General features: G+C 41.0%; 2 protein-coding genes across 3 annotated transcripts in view; one reads left to right on the top strand and one right to left on the bottom strand.

Moving 5' to 3' along the window:
• CAPN2 (calpain 2, (m/II) large subunit) overlaps positions 1-4,558 on the top strand; it is a 78,014-nt gene extending 73,456 nt beyond the window's left edge. For both annotated transcript variants that reach the window (XM_012000989.1, XM_012000988.1), the window contains exons 19-21: positions 466-582; positions 840-898; positions 3,554-4,558. In XM_012000989.1, the coding sequence (XP_011856379.1) occupies positions 466-582; positions 840-898; positions 3,554-3,577 (200 nt within the window). In that variant the 3' untranslated portion in view covers positions 3,578-4,558. The remainder of the gene's footprint in view (positions 1-465; positions 583-839; positions 899-3,553) is intronic.
• A 4,251-nt stretch (positions 4,559-8,809) lies between these two features.
• The window catches only part of TP53BP2 (tumor protein p53 binding protein 2), a 46,081-nt gene continuing 39,710 nt past the window's right edge, over positions 8,810-15,180 (bottom strand). The window contains exons 17-18 of the mRNA XM_012000990.1: positions 12,802-13,001; positions 8,810-9,622 (exon numbers count right to left, since the gene is read on the bottom strand). Of these exons, the coding sequence (XP_011856380.1) occupies positions 9,581-9,622; positions 12,802-13,001 (242 nt within the window). The 3' untranslated portion in view covers positions 8,810-9,580. The remainder of the gene's footprint in view (positions 9,623-12,801; positions 13,002-15,180) is intronic.

Genomic DNA, 15,180 nt, shown 5'->3' with positions numbered 1-15,180 from the left:
TGGCTGCAAGGAAGCTGGCACATGCAGTCTTGAAGCTAGGTGGCCACAGGACCAATAGAAATTATTTTACTCTGGAAAGAGGGAGAACTACCATGAGTTTACCAGGAACAGCTTCTGCTCACATATATCCAGGAAGAATCTGGTCTCCAAGACGATTCAGAGCTAAACAAAAAATCAAAAAGCAGCAGCATGGTTAACAACATGAAGCAACCATGACCATGAGAACAAGAAAAGACTTACGTGTCATTAAAGACACAGGCAGGGTGAAGGTGGACAGTCCAGAAACAAAAGAAACAGCAGACGGTACTGGCTTTGCAAAATCAAACCAGTCTCATAGAAGAGCGGCCAAGGGACAAAAGCAATTATACCTCATTTAAATCACCACTTGGTTCCATAGCCTGTGAGTGCAGCTAAATGGTACAGTCTAATGTTTAGCAATCAGTTTGTTTGTTCATGTAACTTCAGGTTTCAAGATGCCCTGTCAACTCCACCAAGTCATCGTTGCTCGGTTTGCAGATGACGAGCTCATCATCGATTTTGATAATTTTGTTCGGTGTTTGGTTCGGCTGGAAACGCTATTCAGTAAGTGGATATTTGGGGAAAGACTCATTTCAGTTATCTTGGTATTAAAGTGGCCTGCCTTTCACCTTGGTGAAATCATCTGAACTAGAGACATGTCTTCCAGGAGTTGAGAATGAACTTCCCTCTTTACTAATTTGAGAGTGAGGAAGAAAGTGTGTATGGCGGTCAGTGAAGTCAGTTGCTGAACTGAAAAAAGGATAATGTAATCTCTGTTTCAGCTCACTCACTCGTGACATCCTTTTTTTCTCCCTCCACAGAGATATTTAAGCAGCTGGATCCCGAGAATACTGGAACAATAGAGCTCGACCTTATCTCTGTGAGTCAGCAGCTCATACCCCCACCTTGCTTCTAAGGGGATGGGGGAGGCATGGGGCGGAAAGGGCTATTACTTGAGTGACCTGCTTTTTCAAGTTTTGCTTTAAAGAGCTCTTGGTCTGTCGGGGCCAGGCCTGTACACAGCTGTAAGATCCCACAATGCACTTTTATTTGCAGTTGTTTTCCAACTACCTATTCTCAAGTCCAGAATGCATGCCTGGCTCCCTCTTCCCATGAGCTTTGACTTGAGTGTAGCTCAAGGTTAAACTAAGGAGTGGCTGCAGGATGATGCTTAGAAAAATGAACTCTTGATTAGTATGCAAGGGAGAACATGCTTATATAAAGAAATTCTTTGGATGAAATTCAAGTTGGGTTTTGGGAAGATCCATCATTCTTAGAATGGATCTACTTAAAATACTTTGTGAGCAAATTAGTTTTCTCTACTCCCTCCCCATTTAAGATAAAACCAACACTAGTTAATACGTTTGCCATTTATTATTATTATTGCACTCATGTGTCTGGAACCCTAGCAATGCACATCTCTGAAATGATCATCAATCTAAATTAAGTGGGTATGCTAATTTCACAAAAAGCAAAGCGGAAAATGTTCTCTTATCATCCCAATGACAGAAAGTTCTCTCACTGAAAGAAAGAAGTCAGATGAGGTATACTTCCATTATCACCTGGCTCCAGTCAGCATTTCCTCTATACTCAGGGAAGGCCACAGAGGGCCGGGTGAAGTGGCCGACAATGGGTGAGAATGGTAGTTGTCAGTCCTGTCTGTATAACAGAGGAGTGAAGTAGTGAGGAGGTCAGGTCTAAGGCACTGGCAGCTCTTTTCCGTGGATTTTGAACTCTGGAAGAAGCCAGCAACTAAATAACTGTCTTGTTCTGCTATTATGCATTATATAAGCACCTTTAGCAAAGTGGAAATATAGTTTATCTGGTTACGAATCACACTAACTTGCTTAAAACTTTACATATCCTAGGGAATATCTCTATCCCTAGATTGCAATGTAGAGTCAACCTCGTCTCTAAAAAAATAAAAAATTAGGCTGGGCGCAGTGGCTCACACCCATAATCCCAGCACTTTGGGAGGCCGTGGCAGTTGGATCACCTGAGGTCAGGAGTTCAAGACCAGCCTGGCCAACATGGAGAAACCCCATCTCTACTAAAAATACAAAATTAGCTGGGCATGGTGGTGCATGCCTGTAAGCCCAGCTACTCAGGAGGCTGTGGCAGGAGGATTGCTTGAACCTGGGAGGCGGAGGTTGTGGTGAGCTGGGATTGCACCATTGCACTCCAGCCTGGGCAACCAGAGCAAAACTCCATCTAAAAAAAATAATAATAATACAAAATTAGCTGGGCATGGTGGTGCATGCCTGTAAATCCCAGCTACTCAGGAGGCTGTGGCAGGAGGATTGCTTGAACCTGGGAGGCGGAGGTTGCGGTGAGCTGGGATTGCACCATTGCACTCCAGCCTGGGCAACCAGAGCAAAACTCCATCTAAAAAAAATAATAATAATACAAAATTAGCTGGGCATAGTGGCGGGCACCTGTAAATCCCAGCTACTCAGGAGGCTGAGGCAGCAGAATTGCTTGAACCTAGGAGGTGGAGGTTGCAGTGAACTGAGATGGCGCCACTGCACTCCAGCCTGGGCAACAAGAGTGAAACTCTGTTTCAAAAATAAAAATAAAAAATAAAAATTTAGCCAGGCATGGTGGTGCGTGCCTGTAGACGCAGCTATCCAGGAGGCTAAAGTGGGAAGAACACCTGAGCCTAGGAAGTTGAGGCCGCAGTGAGCCATGATCGTCCCACTGCACTCCATCCTGGGCAACAGAGTGAGGCCCTGTTTCAAAAAATTTAAATAAAATAATAAATAGTAGAGTCAACACAACTGTGACATGAAACATGCCACATGTTAAGTTCTGGAAATCCTAGGTTGTCATTCTTGCTAGATATCTTATTCTACTCCAGCCGCCCACCCCCACCCCAGGGTCCACCTGGCTCAGTCCTCTCCCTCCGCATTTCCTCTGAGAAGCATCTTCTTACCCACTGACTTTTCCTGCCACTCCTAAGTCTCACCTTTTGCAAGTTCCTGGAGATCCTCGCTTCTCGTAGTCTTTGCTAAGGATGAGCCATGTTCAGAAGCTCTCCCTTCAGTCTGCAAGGATTTCAACCTTGACTGCAGATTCCGTCACGTGGGGAGCTTTGCCAAAGTCCTGGTGTCCCGGCTGTATCCCAAAGCAGCTGAATCAATCTGATTTAAAGTTTCCATATCACTACAATTTAGAACCAGTGTTGAACACCACTAGCTGCAGGGATATCCACATCCCAAACTAACTTCTGATGTGATACTCTGAGGCAGAGATGTGAAAATGCTAATTTCTGTTGTGTGAATTTCACTTTTCATGTGTGCAGTCAACCCTGTAATGTGATTCATGACCACCTAATGCAAATCACACAGACTACTGACCTGTTAAAAGCTAGACTCTAGAAATCAGGTAAGAAAAATATGAGTTAGTACACTGATATCGTAGCCCTCGATCAGCTTTTCCAGTACAAGTTTTTTGGAACAATCTACAGGTACTTAAATAAGCCTTTAATTTTAAAAGTGGTCACTGAGCTGACTTGGTTTTTTTTCCTTCTTCACAGTGGCTCTGTTTCTCAGTACTTTGAAGTTGTAACTAATCTGCCTGAAGACTTCTCATGATGGAATATCAGCCAAGGACTAAGCTTCCATAGAAAAACACTTCGTATCTGGACCTCGAAATTATAGGAACATTTACTTAAACGGATGATCATAGCTGAAAATAATGATACTGTCAATTTGAGATAGCAGAAGTTTCACACATCAAAGTAAAAGATTTGCATATCATTATACTAAATGCAAATGAGTCACTTAACCCTTGACAAGCTCAAAGAAAGCTTTAAATCTGTAAATAGTACACACTTTTTACTTTTACACACTTTCCTGTTCATAGCAATATTAAATCAGGAAAAAAAATGCAGGGAGGTATTTAACAGCTGAGCAAAAACATTGAGTCACTCTCAGAGGACACGAGGCCTTGCAGGGAATATTTAAAGCAACTTCAAGTTTAAAATGCAGCTGTTGATTCTACCAAATAAGTCCAAGATAACCATTGCCCGTGAGCAAACTGGGAAACATAGTATATCATGAAGTAATCTTGTCAAGGCATCTAGAGAGTCCAGGTGAGAAGACTCACCTCTGTCGCTTGGGTTAAACAAAAGACAGGTTTTATATAATATTGATTGGTAATAGTAAATCGTTCTCCTTAAACCCAAGTTCTTGACCCTATTCGGCCTTATACATCAGGTCTTACAAAGACCAAAGGGATTCCACGCTTGATCAACTGAACCAGTATGCCAAACCAGGCATCCAATTTGCAAACCAATTATGATAAAGGACAAAATAAGCTGTTTGCCACCTCAAAACTTCATGAACTTCACCACCATTAGTGTCTGCCCATGGAGTTAGAGGGGACATCGCTTAGAAGTTCTTATAGAAAGGACACAAGTTTGTTTCCTGGCTTTACCTTGGGAAAATGCTAGCAACATTATAGAAATATTGCCTTTTTGCCTTATCTTCTTCCAAATGTACTGTTAAATAAAAATAAAGGGTTACCCCATGCAATCACACCACGCCATGTTTTTCTTCCTGGAGGTCAGCCCCACAGGATGGTTTATGAGCACACATGATTATAGCTTGTTTCTACTTTAACAAGGTATGCTGCCTCTGTAAATTCATGTATTCAAAGGAAAAGACATCTTGCCTATAATTAAAATGTGGAACTACAAAATTTTCTTAAATCCAATTCAGAAACTCTGATAATCTGATGATAATGTAAAGGAAGCTGTAATTTCTACTGCTTATTGATCTGCTGTTAGGCAGCACAGAAACATATGTGCCTCTCAGGAAGTTCCCTGCTCAACCTGCCACCTCAATTTCACCTTGGCCATCTCCCCCTGGGGTAGGGACAAGCAAGGGAGCTGAGAAAACATGCAGATTAAGTCACTGGTCTGGTGCTGGTGGTTCTTGAGGAATAATTTCCTCAGGATGACTTGACACAGGCAAATGCCATCCTAATATTTCCTTGAACAAGGTGAGATGATAGATTTCCCAAACTCAGCTCAAATGCGTTGAAGTTCTCTTGCTTGCCAAGTGGATTTTGAGGGTAAAGGGGAGGCTGGTGGCCATGAGAGTGCAGGAGTCCCAACCTCCTCGCATCGGTAATTTCTCTGTCCAGCTGCACAGGTGGCAGGATAGAGGTGGGAGATGTTTGGACTGAAGATTGGAGGTGGGCAAGGGAAGGGTGGCTGAAGGATCAGGGGACAAGGGAATGGAGGGTGGGGACTGAAGTGGTTCCAACACAGGACCCCAGGGTCCAGGCTGGGAGGGGGTGGAGTGAAGGGCAGGAGGGATCAGCTTTCGATTCTGAGGAAGAGAGTGGTCACCAGAGACTAGTACACAGTAGGGCAGAAAGGAGGCCCCTCCCATCTGCAGAAGCCATTCCAAACCTAGACTACTGTTCTGGGGCCCTGCGTCTCCTGGTGCACTTTCATCTGTGGGGCTGACCTAGTCTCTGAGATAACATTAAATAAATAAGATATATGCTTATCAGAGCAAATTTAGAAAAGACTGAACAAGAAAAGGGAATAGAGATTACCAAGTATCCTGAGTTTTCCCACCTAGTATAACGTTTGTTAATGCCTGTTTTACAGGGGGCAAAAATAGATAAGCAAATAGATGATAAGCAAAGTAAACCTCAACTTTCTGAGCCTGTACAAACTCACCGCCCACCCCCCAACCCTCACTACTTCCCTCCCGGGTCTCTGCTCTGAATTGCAGTCTCAGGCCTATCAGTCAGCCAGCCCTCTATCAATTAGCTCCTCTTTTCTCTTTCCCTCTCGTTTTTCTTTCCACAGCTCTTCCCTTATGCCGACCACATCCTCAAGTATACTTAATATTCTTACCTCCCCTGCTGTGGCCTCTCGTATACTTAATATTCTTACCTCCCCTGCTGTGGCCTCTCCTTCCTCCAGAGCCGAACTTCTGCTTCTGGAGAAGCGGTCCACACTGGATCTCAATTCATTTTCCACCCACTACAGTCTGTCTAGTCACCTACCTCTTTGCTGCTGCTTTTTATGATCACCAGTTACCTCCTAATGCCAAACCCTATAAACATCTACCAGCCATTATCTCCCTGGACCTTTCTGCTGCCTTTAACACCATTTACGATTCTCCTGAGAACCCACATTCCTTTGGTTTCCTTCAGGTCTGCTTCTCTGGCTAACTCGGTCTCCTCTCCTGTGACACTCCCCACATCCCCAGTGGCTCCACTGCCGTTCGAATATGCACAGCTGGTTTGCATACTCTCCCCTTCAGCACAGTCTGTTCCCCACCTGCTTTATTCCCTTCTACTTTGTAAAGACCTAAAAACTGTGCGACCATAAAAACATGACTATAGCATCAATTATAATACACAAGAATTGTTCAACATTAGACAAATGATTAGATAAATGATATGATGGAATATTAGGAAGCCATTAAAATTCATGTTAATAGGCCAGGCATGGTGGTTCACTCCTGCAATCCCAGCACTTTGGGAGGCTGAGGCAAGTGAATTACTTGAGGTCACGAGTTCAAGACCAGCCTGGCCAACATGGCAAAACCCGGTCTCTAATAAAAATACAAAAATTAGCCGGATGTGGTGGTACGGGCCTGTAATCCCAGCTACTCGGGAGGTGAGAATCGCTTGAACCTGGGAGGTGGAGGTTGCCGTGAGCTGACATCGCACCACTACACTCCAGCCTAGGTGACAGAGTGAGACTCTGGCTCAAACAAAAAAAAATTCATGCTAATATTTATGATACAATATCAAGTATAATACAGGAGAATGCAGAATTGCTTAAACAATAAGCACTCAACTATATATAGAGAAAAAAAATCATAGGTAAGACTACAAAGAAATAGGCCCAAGTATGAATAGTACCTCTAGAGTGGTCTTTTTCCCTCCCTCCTTCATAACCTTTTTCTGTACTATTTCTATAACGAGCTTTGATATAAGGATACTTACTTTAATAATAAAACAAAGAACAGAAAGACTTAACAACAATGAGCTTCTCAGTTTAGGATTAAGGAATACAAAACTGGGATCACAGTTCCCTACTTTTCACATCTCCTCTTTTCATACATCTGTGTGATTCTTTAGTTTGCCAAGTACCTTCATGCACAGAACTTAGGTTTTCTTCAACAACTCGGAAGCATGTCAAGGCAATGGCATTAAACTCCACAGATGAGGGAACAAGGCTCAGGGAGGTCAAGTGTCCTTGGCAAGGTCACTTAATGGGTAAGTACAACAGCCCAGGACTAGAATCCATGTTGTTTCCTATAGTTAACATATTAACACAAACTTAGTGGCCTAAAAAAATAGCCATTATCTCACAATTCTGTAGATGAAAAGTCCAACGCTGGTCTCATTGGACTAATGCATTCCTTCTGGAGACCTGGGGAGGATTCATTTCCAGCCAGGCCCACTCAGGTTGGCAGAGTTCAGTTCCATGTGGCCATAAGGACTGAAGTCCTCATCTCCTGGCTGGGCCAGCCGGGGGTGGGGTCTTTCTCAGCTTCCATGTTCCCTGACCCCCACATTCCATGACCCCCTTCATCTTTAAAGCCGACAACGGCAGGTCAAGTCTTCACACTCCAAGTCTTACTGCCCACCCACCCACCCCGCCTACCCTCCTGCCTCAGCCCTCCTGCCTTCCTCTCCTGCCTCAGCCCTCCTGCCTTCCTCTCCTGCTGTGAAGGGATCTTGTGATTACGGTGGCCCACCAGGACAATCTAGGCTGAACACCCTATTTTAAGGTCGACTGATTCGTAAACTTAATTAAATCTTAAAAGTCCTTCAAAGAAGTACAGTAAGTCGTGAAAACCTAGCATCATGGATAGCTTCTTGGAAACTGCAAATTTGAGCAAAACGATGTAAAACAAACCAACAAGAAACAGCAGGTCCTCGAATAACATCACTTCATGTTGTACTGTTAGAACACTGATAAGAAAAAGAAACGGTTTTGTTATACACCTTTTCGCTTTGAGTTTTGGCCAGGTGCAGTGGCTCACACCTGTAATCCCAACACTTTGGGAAGCCAAGGTAGGAGGACCACTGGAGGCCAGGCATCAGAGACCAGCCCAGGCAGCATGGTGAGACCCTGTCTCCAAAAAAAAAAAAGAAAAATAAATAAAGTCACAGTTTCCAAGAACCTAATGATGATGTTAAGTAAGGACTTACTGCACCTAGTGATACAAGGAGTAACCAGGAGACAGGGATGGGGTGCGGGGCACCTTTAGAATTCTGCCTACCACACGTCTTCTGATGTTTAGTTTCTGTTGTCACTCCTTCTCCATTACTCTCAAAAGTGGTATTCTCAAAGTTACAGTATGTTCTTTCATTTACTTTCCTTTCTAGAATTTAGCTACTCATAAAAATGTGTAAGGAAGAGTGACCATGGTTTTTCATTTGTATCTTCTACTAAAGTAGTTCCACTAAGCAAATGGGTTTGGAAACAATTCACAAACTTATTAACATATTAATAAAATGATGTGGAGATTTTGCCTATGTAAGTTTTCACCCCGTAAATCAATGAGGACACTAAAACAGTCTATTAGAGGCTCTAGGTAAAATGTAAAGTAGGCTTCTATCACCATGATTGCTACAGTATTTCATTTTAAAAACCACTTACATTGAATCACTTGGCTGGTAAAAAAAACTCTTATTACAATACATATACTTATGTTAAGCAGTTTGTTCTTTTTCAGCTGGGTAAGAGACCCTAACGGCTTGTGACTATTAAACAAAGTCTATTTATGACATCAAAAACAAAAACCAGTAAACAGCTTAGCATCAAAAAGTTTATTACAACTGTTTTTAAAGTCAGCTAGGATCTTGACAAATATTACGATTAAGTCTAGCAAGTTGCTAATTTCTGAGATACAAAAGACAATAAATACAGATTAAAATTCAGCCTACAAACAAGATTCTACATCTAATTACTGGTACTGTAGTTTAGTTTCAATATTTCAAACATATGTATAATTCTTAAGATGCTACAAGAACTCATATAATAAAGTTACTGTTCACTGACGACCAACTAACAGTTCCTCAATGACAATATACAAGTGTGCAGGGCCTTCGAGCCTTCAGGTGAGCCCCGCAACGGCCTGCTGGTACAATCAGAGACGGCGATGTGATGGCACTGGTCCTTTCTGGCAGGAGGACTGGTTTAGGAGCAGGTGCTGAAAACACTCACTAAACAGGACAGAGAGCTGATTTCCCAACTGCCCAATAAATGGTCCTATTTACTGGACAGGATTCTTGTAGAAAACAGGATTGTCGCTGTATACTTCTCCGAGTGCTACATGGGACACCTTTGCCCCAACACGGTATGGCCTGCTGACGTAGATGCTTTATTTCATCATGCTAAATGTCCTCTAAGGGTAAATTCTTCAATCCTTCATTTTCTTCTAGAGACATTCTTCATCGCTTTCAAGCTACATTACCATTAAAATAAGTCTTGTGAAATTTTTGCCAAAAATAATCGTATTACTTCTTCTTAAAAACAGAGATTAATTCTTCATTGACTAAAATTCTGTGTGAAGTTTCAGGCCAAGCTCCTTTGTCTTGGTTTAATTCTTGGGTATAGCTGCAAGAGAGTTTAAAAAAATATTTACATACTATAACAGATGTATGGGAATATAACAAAATTTCAAGAAATAATGAGGTTAGGGGAGAGATGTCACGGGAAGGAAATCAAAGTGAGAAAAGCACTCTTTGTGGTGTGTGTGGCACCTAGAGCTTTACGTTTAGCAACGTACTCATCAGCTAGACTGCACAGGACGTTCAAAGATCACAAGAGTCCGTCAACTGTGACAACTGTACAAAGCAGCAATATAAAAACCCATGACAGTTCTGGGTATTAACTCAATCTGCACAGCTTGTTGAGCTGTAAATCGGCTCTAACAAGGAAAGTAAACTGCTGTATGCTCTACACTCCAGCTTCTATTAGGAAGGAAGAAAGAGACTGAATTCCTTTACCTTTATTCACAATGGACATGACGTTGTGTCATGGGACTTCAGACTGTCAGAAATGAAATGCCACAGATTAAAAGTCTACAAATTGAAGGAAGATTGGGTGGAGTTTTTTGCTTTAGAACTCTGTGGTTTTGTGTTTCCACAAGAGCTATAAAGGTGAGTCCTAGTGAAGGTTGCAAGGCCTCTAGGCCTGAGCCAGAACCAAGTCAAACTGGTAAATTCAACTGACACACCAAACAAAAGCAGCCCCTCTTGACAAAAGAAGAGAAAAAAAAAGGTTTACTCGAAGAAAGTAGAATCATAGGCTTTAATTACATCCCAATTAAAAAGTTTCAAAATAATAAATAAATAATTTTAAAAAGAAAAAGAGTCAGACTTCCAGTCAAAACTAAAACACTAACTGGTGGATCCATGTTACAGAAAATATTATTTTTCTATCTGAAAAAAAGACATTTACCTAATACAATTTTCTAGACTTCTATCTGAGCCCTAACAACAAATATGCACTTTCCTTTAAAAAAAAAAAAAAAATCAGGAAAACAAACCAAAAAAGTTGTGTAGAGGATACTTCTAACAAGAAAAGATTTTCAAAGTACTAAGAAAATCTAAATTTAGGACTAAAATGAAAATCTTCAGTCCAGTCTGTTAATTTCAGAATCTTCTAAACACCACACACAGGAGACAGAACTCAGTCTTTGACCCACACTTCCCATGTCATTAACCACAGGACCTCTTTGTTAGAAAATTTAAATAATTCAAAAGATCTATTGTACAACTTGGTGACTGTAATTAATAATTATTATATACTTGAAAATCACTAAGAAAATAGATGTTCTCACCAAAAAAAAGATGACCATGTGAGATGATGCATGTATTATTTAGCTCGATTTAGCCATTCTACAAGTATACATATTTCAAATTGTTATACACCATAAATATATACAATTTTTGCCAATTAAAAAAAAGAAAAGACTCAAGTAAGCAACTAGTTCTAAGAAGGTAAAATCTCTCCCAGATAACAAAAGGGCTTATTTACTGCTGATGTTTATCAGAGAAGGAAAGTGGCTGCAGGCCAGAGACTGTACATCTCTAGTGCTAGGGACTCTGGAGAAGCAACTGAGGGTGCTCGAAAGAGAAAAACCTTTATATTTCTACTTTCCTCTGGTAATCTGAAAGCTTTTTTTTTAAGACAGGGTCCACTCCGTCACCCAGGCTGGAGTGCAGTGGCAGGATCTCGGCTCACCACAACCTCTGCCTCCCAGGCTCAACCGATTTTCCTGCCTCAACCTCCCGAGTAGCTGGGATTACAGTATTTTTAGTAGAGACAGGGTTTTACCATGTTGGCCAGGCTGGTCTCAAACTCCTGACCTCAAGTGATCCTCCTGCCTCAGCCTCCCAAAGTGCTGGGATTACAGGCGTGAGCCACTATGCCTGGCCCCTGAAAGCTTTTTCTAAGGGCTCCATAGCCTAATTTTATTTGTTTTTCACTTTCATTATTCTTTAAAGTTACATTATGATCACCCAAATGAATACCGTCTAATCATGTATTCAAAACTTCTTATGAAATGTTTATTTCATAATAAATTTTGCTGTCAGGACAGCAACAGTCAAGGTGTATAAGTAATTTACACTGCACGTTAGACAAACAACAATGGGGAAGGGAGAGTCAGGGAGAGATGCTGGTCAGAATCCAGGCAGTCAGGTTCCAACACTGAAGTCATTTCAAAGAATCCCATTGAAAGTAATGCCTAGGCAGTGGGTCACTCGCAGAATCCTGTTCATAGCCTAGATGCCAGAGTAAAGGCTCCATGTGAGTGGAGGCCATGTCTGTCTGACACTTGATGAAAAGACCAAGAATAGCATCTACCATTTGCTCTCTATTAGACCTCTGAGTTATCCTCACACCAATCTTAGGAGGCAGGATTCTCCAGCCCTCCCCACGTTCCTTCTGCAGCCTGGATACCCAGATAGCAGGTGCTGCAGATGGAGTTGAAGCAACGTGGAGGCCAGTGCTCACAACCTACACACCATCTTCTGTGTATCACAACTGGCTCTTCCTTTCCTCAACCCTTTCCTTACTTCCTCACCAAGAGCAGATTGTGCAAGCACTTTAAACTTTTATCTCAATCTCTCAATTACCCTGATCATTTCTCTATTTCATACATTCTTCATGCCCCTTGTACACACAAAACTGCTATAAGAGAACAGCTGAATCTACGAAGAGCTTAACGCAAAGCCCTGGAATCTGTTATTCTCGCTTTCTCTCCTCTGTCTGACCATATGCCAGCTTTCCCCTGAAAATACTCCAGGAGAATCTTTACATGATGACAGTAGTCCCATTGTACTACACTATAGAAGTGGTACATATGTGCTGGCATGACATTATTTTCTTGCTTTTTATGAAATATAAATCAAATAGTAGAGAAAAACAAAGAATCTTATCCTTAATGCCCTGTTGAAGCTCTCTACCAGATTTGCAAATCCTGATTGAGACAGATTAAAAACTGATTTCAGATGTCACAGGCTCAATTCCAATCATATTATCCAGTTATCTTTAGTCTGTTCAGAAATGTAGGGAGGACCCCTGACCTCCAGGGCTGGCAAACATATGTTATTGATCATAATAAGAATCACTGAAAATGTGGCTTTAAGCCTAAGACTATCAAATGTTTAAATTCCATGTCTTATTAACAAAGGGCAGTTGGGTGTACTGTATCCGTAACATACAGCGGTTTTACAAGGCCCCTCTCTGGCACACAGGAAAACACCGTAAGCGTCAGAATAACTTACTCCCAGCAAGTTGCGTGGAACATATCCCTCCTTATCATTAAGGCGCGCCCACCACCATTCGATTTCATCTTCATCCTCCCTGTGGATGATTGTCATGCAGTCTCCTTCTTTCATGGGCAGCTCATCATCATTCTGAGGTTCATAATCCCAAAGTGCATAAATGACTCCTTTATTCATTATGCCCATCTTCTCCTGAACTCCTAAAATGATGACAGTAAGATAAAGCACAGAATATACAACTCGGAGTACACCACTCCGTAACTTTTAGCTATATGAAACAAAATGGGAAGAAAAAGGCACAGGCTGGAATGTTAGTACTACATTAAATATACAATAGAATGTCCTGAGGTGGGGGGTAGAGTGCAATGGAAGGCAACAATGTATAGGGAACATACGAAGGACACATTACTATATGCTATCATCTCTAAAACAGCTCTAAAACCTAGCACTTTGTAAGCATCTCTTAAAGGAGCTACTCAGAGTACAAAAACTTTTGCAAGCTTAGGAACTAAAAAAAGAATTCAAATCTAGGATATTAAAAAAGTGAACGATATGTCTGTCCAATTTCAGTCTACTCCCAAATGTAATGACTAAGGAACTCTAGAAACATTACTTCACTCTTTACTCAAAATTCAGAGCAGACAGAGAAAAAAACAGAAGCACAATGGTCTCTATGAATTTCCAAATGGGGAAAGACAGAAGGAAAAAATATATATAGAATACGTTAGAATACAAAAATATGGCATTTTAGACAGGATCAAAGTCTTCATATAATCAACCCTTATATAGTAAGAATCAGAATTCTAAAAGATGTTGAAATCCACAAACTAGGAAGGGAAAAATCCTCAGAAGTCCACCTTTCAACAGATTTGCAACTTAACTACACATTTAAGTTTTGCCCTTCTTCACTTATACCTTCCTATCCTAAAGGGCAATGCTAGTAAGAAATAACAATCATCAGCTGGCAGGCAATAGGAAAAAAGCAGAGGAGAAGGAAAATAATTAAGGTAATAAAGTTCTCCACAATTCAGAATTATTATTTTCACTTTTATAATTTTTAAAAAACCAGGAAAATACTTGCTAGCTTTTGAATAGCTTTTTCAGCTTATGTGAGCACTAAACTATTGATTATGAAATTATTCCTATATCAACTAATGATATAGCACACAGTATATTTCTCTCACTCTGGGAAAAACTGAAACAAGAAATTGTTCTTTTCTAAAAGAAGGCTCTGCCAATCTAAAGAGACAATTTCCAACTTTTCTTGTTTAAAGATGACATGCAAAGCATGACAGACTCACATGGCAATCAAACTTTATATAACTATAACTTCACAGAGTTTTTAAAATGGCCACAGTGTCTGAGATGGGAATGAAGAAAGACGGGGGAGATTCTGGATATTTTAGTATACTCAAAATAACAGCTCAAGTCCCAATTTGCAATAAATTAGGGACCAGGGTCTTGCCCAGGATGGTCCAGAACTCCTGGGCTCAGAAGATCCTCCCACTTCAGCCTCCCAAAGTGCTGGGATTACAGGCTTGAGCTACTGCACCCAGCCTCCAATAATCATTAGGAATGGAGGAAAATTCTCATTACTTTGCTATGCATCAGATTAAGAGTTGTAAATTACTTTGTAAAAAATTTTTTGAGGGGACTAAAAACATGCTCAATGTTACCGGTAACTTGGGAAATGCAAACTAAAGCTACAACAAGGTATCATTCCAAATCCACCAACAGTTAAAGAGAATGTGGAGTAAAAAGAACCCTCTGCTAGATGTGTATCACTGTGACCTGGCAAGTCCACTTGTAGATAAACACCAGAAGACAAGTACCAAAATGTTCACAAGGATGTTTACAGTGGAAGGAAAAGAAGGAGGGAGGGAAGGAGGGAAACAGCACACATGTCCTTCGAAAGTAGAATAAAAAGATAAATTGTACAGTGAAAATAAACTATAGCTACAGGCAACACGAGTGAATCTCAAAAACAGTGATGAATGAGAACAGCAGGCCACAGAATCACCAGTATGATTTTATACAAAGGGCAAAAACAAGCAAAACTGAAAATATTAGTTATAGGATTCACATACAAATGATGCAATTATTTTACACAACAAGCAGTGCTAAATGTGAAAGCAGTGGTCACTACAGACGTAAGAAGGGGCCACATCAGGGAGGGGAGTCCAAACGATGTCAGAGATAGTGGTTATGTTCTGTTTCCTAAGTTGGGTACACAGTTACTCACTGTGTGTAATCTATTATCATTACTTAAACAGCACATCCTGGTATCGATGATATACTTCATAAATTTTAAGAATCTGACCAAACATCTCTAATGTTTAAAAAAATCATTCTCCATATCTAAATATAGGTCAAGATGGT

The sequence above is a fragment of the Mandrillus leucophaeus genome, unplaced genomic scaffold (genome assembly GCF_000951045.1).
Source record: "Mandrillus leucophaeus isolate KB7577 unplaced genomic scaffold, Mleu.le_1.0 Scaffold645, whole genome shotgun sequence".
Classification (NCBI taxonomy): domain Eukaryota; kingdom Metazoa; phylum Chordata; class Mammalia; order Primates; family Cercopithecidae; genus Mandrillus; species Mandrillus leucophaeus.
Note: the sequence above shows the minus strand (reverse complement) of the source record. Positions and strands in the feature narration are given on the sequence as shown.